The 5731-nt window shown below is 58.1% G+C and overlaps 1 protein-coding gene across 15 annotated transcripts in view; it reads left to right on the forward strand.

Moving 5' to 3' along the window:
- TCF3 (transcription factor 3) overlaps positions 1 to 5731 on the forward strand; it is a 55466-nt gene that overhangs the window by 20679 nt on the left and 29056 nt on the right. For 14 of the 15 annotated variants that reach the window (XR_003573968.1, XM_027908448.1, XM_027908439.1 and 11 more), the window contains exon 3: positions 1060 to 1153. Coding sequence is in view for 14 of the 15 variants with exons in the window: in XM_027908448.1 (XP_027764249.1) it covers positions 1060 to 1153 (94 nt within the window). In the remaining variant the exon portion in view is untranslated. Of the gene's footprint in view, positions 1 to 6; positions 55 to 1059; positions 1154 to 5731 lie in introns of those variants that run through there. The other variant, XM_027908450.1, reaches the window with a different exon arrangement.

The following is a 5731-nucleotide window of genomic DNA, read 5'->3' on the forward strand; positions in this document are numbered from 1 at the left end:
TCAGGTTCCTGGGGAACGGGAGATCAAAACAGCTCCGCGTTCGACCAAGGAAGGGTAAGGACAAAGCACAAACAGCCATCTCCAACCAAAACAAAAGGGGGTTTTCCCAGGCCTTTCAGAGCAGTGGGTCTAACCCTGGAACAGCTTCCATTGCCCCGTTTTGGATGTGGGTTCTGTGAACCCTGCGGGCGTGACAGCAGGGAGAGGGGCCTCCCATCCCCATCTCCCCAGGCTTCGCTGCCTTGAGGTCCCCTTGGAGGAGGTTCCTCCTCCAAAAACCTCCCCCAGTCCCACACTGGGCTGGTCTCCCATGGCTGCTCAGGCACCCAGTGTTGGTGTGGGAGAGGGGTGTTCCTGGGTGGGGGTGGGACAGGTCCCCAGATGGGTCATGGTGGAGTGGGCTGAGGGTTTCCCCAGGTGACAAAGCTTTCTGGGCACCCACCATGCCAGGCTTTGGGAGACCAAGAAGGGGATGCAACCACATCATCCAGCCAAGGTGGCCTTAGTGGGGATGGAGAACATGGGAAGGGTTTTTGCAATATCTCATGGCTTGGAGCTGGGGAGGGAAAGAGAGAAAAGACATGAACTTAGTGGCAGATGCTCATGTCTAATGGGTTTGTGCCATTCATTTTTGCCATGGCACCTTTCCCTCCCCTCTGGTGGGCAGCGGAGCTGTCGCTGTGCTGTCGGCTCTCATTTATATATTTAGAACTTACCTATTTATATAAATACATTTAAAAATCATATTTATATTTATCCAGCCTTTTCCTAGCTCCTTGGCCCCCCTGGCTCTGAGAGGACCTGCCTGGCCCTCACCTGGTGGGTGCCAAACTGCCTGAGAGCTGCCAGCCTGGGGCAAACCGTGGTGCCACATCCCCTCCCAGCACCACATCCTCGTGGCTGCTCTGCCCAACTCTCCTCTGGCATGAGGATAAAAACCCTTTTCACAAGGAGCCTTTGGCTTTGCCCCTGCCTGGGGGGAGGCTGGGTCCTGACAGTTTTGGGGTTTGGCTCAGCCCCCCCTGGCTCCAGGGTGACCCTCTGGTGTTGTCCCAGCAGAGCTACGGCGAAGGGCCCCACTACGGCGAGCACCGGGACATGCCCTCCCACAACAGCATCTCCTCGTCACCATTCCTGGGAGCAGGGCTCGTGGGTAAGTGCCTTCCAGCTGCCTGGCAGGTCCCCAGGGCGGGGGACACGTGGCACAGAGTGGCCCGTGGTGGTGGGAGCATTTGCCGTCGCCCGGCATTGCCGTTCCCATTGTCAGAGCAGCTCCGGGTGTTCTCCAAGCTGTGGATCCAGAGGGTCTCATCAGTGCCCGACCTGTGGGACAGCTGCCAATGTTTTGTGTGGGGGGTTATTTTTCTCTGCTTCACAGGAGCACCCAGAGGCAGTAGCAGGGCTCAGTGCCTGGCTGGCACAGGGTGGGCTGAGGGTGCTCCTGGGGGCTGATTAATCAGCGGTGGGAGAGCACCAGGAATGAGGGGGAGAGAAGACACGCTCATCGTTAAGGATTTAGGATAACATTAAGGACTTGGGATGACCCTGCTTGAGCGGGGAGGTGTGACCAGATGACCCCACTGTGGTCCCTTCCAACCAGACCCACTGGGTGACTGCAAGGGGTTCGTGGCCGTGTCACTTCCCAGCCTGGCAGACCCTGCAGAGAGCTGGAGGTGCTGCCCTCGCTGCAGGGGGATTTGGAGGGGCCTTTTCCCGTGTCCTGCAAGGCTCCAGCTGCCCCACCTGACTCCTCCATCCCCAGCTCCAACCAGGCAGTGTGAGGAGCTCACAGGGACCGGCGGGTGCCGGAGATGATGATGGTGCGTGACCGGATGTGTGTGACCATTTACCCAGTTACCTCTCCCAGCTCGGGGGCGGGAGGAGAGATTAAGAGCAGAAAATATCCATCCTGAAGGGCTTAGAGAGCTCTAATGGCATTAGGTCAGGAATTGGGGTTAGTCCTGCCCACCTTTGCCCACGCAGGGGTGGTTAAACCCTCGGGAGGGTGTGGAAGGAGCAGTGCCGGGACAGGGCCCGCTCGGGTTTGAAGGAGGGGTGGGAACAGGGAATGGTGTTTGAAAAGGAAAATCCTCCCCCATGACAGGACCTTCCTCCTGCAGAGCTGATGGGAAAGGCTCATGCTGGGAAGGGAGCAGCCACACATTGGCTGCTCCTGGCTCAGGTCAGAGTGAGGGGCTCACTGTCAGCTCTGCTCTCCCCTTTCACCCCCTCCTGCTGTTTTGGGGATGAAGTTTAGTTGCCCCTGGCGGCAGGGGTGTTGTGTGCAGGTGGAGGGGCATTTCTGAGCAGCTCCTTCTCATTTCTGCCCGGGAGGATGTTGGTGAAGCAGAGGAGATGTTTCTGAGCGGGACGGGGGAGCCTCGATGCAGCTCGGCAGGGTTTGGGGGGGAGATGTGCGTGGGGGGCCCATCCCAGCCCATCCCACACCTGGGGCCAAGGCAGCCTTGAGAGTTTCCAGCCCAGGAGGAGCTGCCCGGGGAGGAACACGGAGGTTTCCCCTTTGATGTGTACAGGGAAGACGCCTTTGGCTCCCTCTCAAAGCCGGGGCTCCCAGTCCTTGGCAGGCGCCGCGGCACTCCCGGCGCTCCCGGCGGGGCTGCCGGCCCGACCGGTCCCCGGCACGTGGAGCTGGAGCCTCCACAGCCCCAGAGGGTGATTTCCAGTGGCTGGCCCTGCAAGCTGAGGGCAGTCAGTGGCCTGTGGGACAGTGGCCACACTCCGTGCCCGAGGCTCGAGTGGCATCTCCGCAGGGTCCCAGCCTGGGCGGTGGGTGCAGCACCGGGAGCTCCAGTGCCAAAACAGGGAACAGCCAGGGGTGTCAAGGGGTTCTTCACATTTCAAACTCTCTTTTGTTCCTAAAACTGGGTGTGGTGAAGTAGAAAGCGTCAGTTCCTGGGGCAGGTTCCAAAATACATAAATAAGTTTTCACTGTAGAATCCTGGAATGGTTTGGGTGGGAAGGGACCTTAAAGCTCATCCCATCCCACCCCCTGCCATGGGCAGGGACACCTTCCACCAGCCCAGGGTGCTCCAAGCCCCGTCCAACCTGGCCTTGGACACTTCCAGGTATCCAGGGGCAGCCACAACTTCTCTGTGCAACCTGTGCCAGGGCCTGCCCACCCTCACAGGGAATTTTTTCCCAGTATCTAATCTAAACCTACAATCTAATCTAAACCTGCTCATGTGCTGAGCAGGATGGACCCGAGGAAGACCACGGGTGGGATTTTCCCTTCCTCTTTTCCAAGCTGCTTCTGAAAAATTTTCAGGTGGCCAGATGCTGAGGGGTGTGGAAGAGGAACAGGCAGGGAAATAAAATAGTGCTTTTGCACACAGTCGTGTGAAAGCAGTGGCAGAATGGGAGGGAAAGGGGAATTTTGGAGTTTTGTCACTTCAGCTGCCAGTCCCTTATTGCCATCAAGGTCCCCCTGGGCTGGGAAGCTCACTCCAGTGGGGAAAATGAGTGGAACCAGGAAATTTGAAAATTGGAGGAGGTGGAGGGAGCAGATGAGGATGAACATGGTACTTGGTGCATAAAATGTGTGTGAGACATCTGAGCCCTTCTCCAAAATCTGAATTTGTGTCTCTTTCCCACTTGATCTGTCTATTCAAGAGGGATCAAGAACTGCTGAGAGAAACATTTTGGGTGGAATATGGATGATCTGTGTTGGCAGTAGTGGGCTTGGCCAGTCAGAGATGGAGGCTGAGCTGGAAGGGCCCCCCAAAGACAATGTGGGAATTGGCTTCCCGTGCTGCTGCAGGCTCTGAGCACAGTCCTGGTGGTGTTGGCCTCCCCCTGGGACCCCTGTCCTCTGGATTTTGGGTTCCTGGAGTCAGTGCATGTCCCAGGGCCAGGCTGCAGCCCCCCATCCTCTGCCAATGGGCTTTAGGGATAGTGAACACCTTCCCAGGGTGCAGGGACACTGCTGGCTGGGCAGCACTTGTTGGGAAAATGGAGCTAAATGGTGATTTTCTCAGCTCTGTTTTCCAGGTGGAGAGATAGGCTCCTCTCTGACCAGGCTTTTGGTGGGCTGAGGAGCTCCTGCCAGCCTGAGCTTTGAAACAATCCTTCCCAGAGTGGAGATTTCCCCTGCCCCTGCAGGCTGGTGGCATTTTGGAGCCATGAAGTGCCCGAGGAGGATCCCGGGGGCAGCCTGTGCTGCCCTTCCCTCACGAGCTGGGTCACCACTCAAACTGATCTGACATGAGCAGAGGGCAAGGATTGAGATTTGGGAGCTGCAGGGTGGGGTGGCCCTTTGGATGGAGGAGCAGTGGAAGGTGTGTGTTCATCCAGGGTCCTTCCCTGTGTCCCTGCACTGGGAGCTGGCTTTGCAAACTCCACGAGCAGACACTCCATGAAAAAGGCAGGACTGGAGGGATTTGCCTGGCCCAGGAGAGAGGGAACACAGGTGTGAGTTCAGCCAGAGTAGGGCAGTGCCAGCACATCCCCGAAATCCCTGCCCCTTGTTCCTGTCCTGGCAGGTCCCTTTGCCGTCACCCCAACCCGTGCCCTCCTCCCCTGCCCACAGTCCCCCTCCTGGAGCAGTGAGGAGCCCCTGGGGCAGAGCTGGTGGAGCTCAAAGCTCTGGTGCACAGGCCAGGCAGATTTAATCCCGTTATTCCCTGTCATTCCCTACAGGCAGGCAGTGGTCCCAGCAGTGCTGGCAGTCAGAGGGACGGTCACTGCCTGCTCCTCACAGGCAGCCCTGCTCCAGCCCAGCCTTGGGGTGGTGTCCCTGTGGACTGCAGGGTGCACAGCTCACCCAGAGCCAGCTGGAAAGGAAAAGCACTGAAATCTGCTCAGCTCAGACGCAGAGATGTTGGATTTGGCCTTAGGGATGTTCTTTTGTTGAACGTCTGGCACGGTGGGATTTGCTTTGGGAGGCCCCTTCGGCACAGAGCAGGGAGGGCTGCACTGGCGTGGGAGCTGCTCTCAGAGCTGACCTTCCTCTGCCCTCAGGGCTGCCCCAAGCTGGGAGTGATGTCCCTCCTGCACTCCTGGAGGGGACAATGTGAGGGGAATCCTCAGTCAGTTCCCTCTGCCACAGCTTCAGCTCCACGAGGGGAGGGGGACAATCAGAGCTGTCTGCAGGACTGACTGGGCTGTTTGGGGGCTCTGTCTGGGCTGGGATACACTGGGATGGGATAACCTGAATTTACAAAAAAGAAGAAGAAAGTAAATTAGAAAGTGTCCAAAGGAGGGACACAGAGATGGGGAAGGGTCTGAGGAGCATCTGAGCTCTGCTCTGGGAGCAGGGACAGGAGCCAGGGAAGGGCTGGAGCTGTGCCAAGGGGGTTGGGATGGATCTCAGGGAAAGGTTCTTCCCCCAGAGGGTGGTGGGCACTGCCCAGGCTCCCCAGGGCAGTGGGCACGGCCCCAAGGCTGCCAGAGCTCCAGGAGCGTTTGGACAACGCTCTGAGGGACAGGGGGGGATTGTTGGGATTGTGCCAGCCCTTGGTGCTGCTCCTGGAGGACAAGGGACATCTTAGGGACTTCTGAGCATCCCAACCCGGGGTGTGGAGAAGTGACAGGAGGGTCCCTCATTGTCCCAGGGTGGTGCCAGGACACAGTGTGGTGACAAACCAGCTCAGCCCAGAGGATGAGGAGGGTGAGAGGAGCTTTTCTGTCTGTTTGCAATCACCAGCTCCACAATTTACTGTTCATCTTCAGCGGGGGCAGGCGGGGAGGGGGTTGGTTAAACAGTGAGGAAACT

Source organism: Empidonax traillii, unplaced genomic scaffold (assembly GCF_003031625.1).
Source record: "Empidonax traillii isolate 1590-97213 ecotype Southwest subspecies unplaced genomic scaffold, ASM303162v1 scaffold1713:size83011, whole genome shotgun sequence".
Classification (NCBI taxonomy): Eukaryota; Metazoa; Chordata; class Aves; order Passeriformes; family Tyrannidae; genus Empidonax; species Empidonax traillii.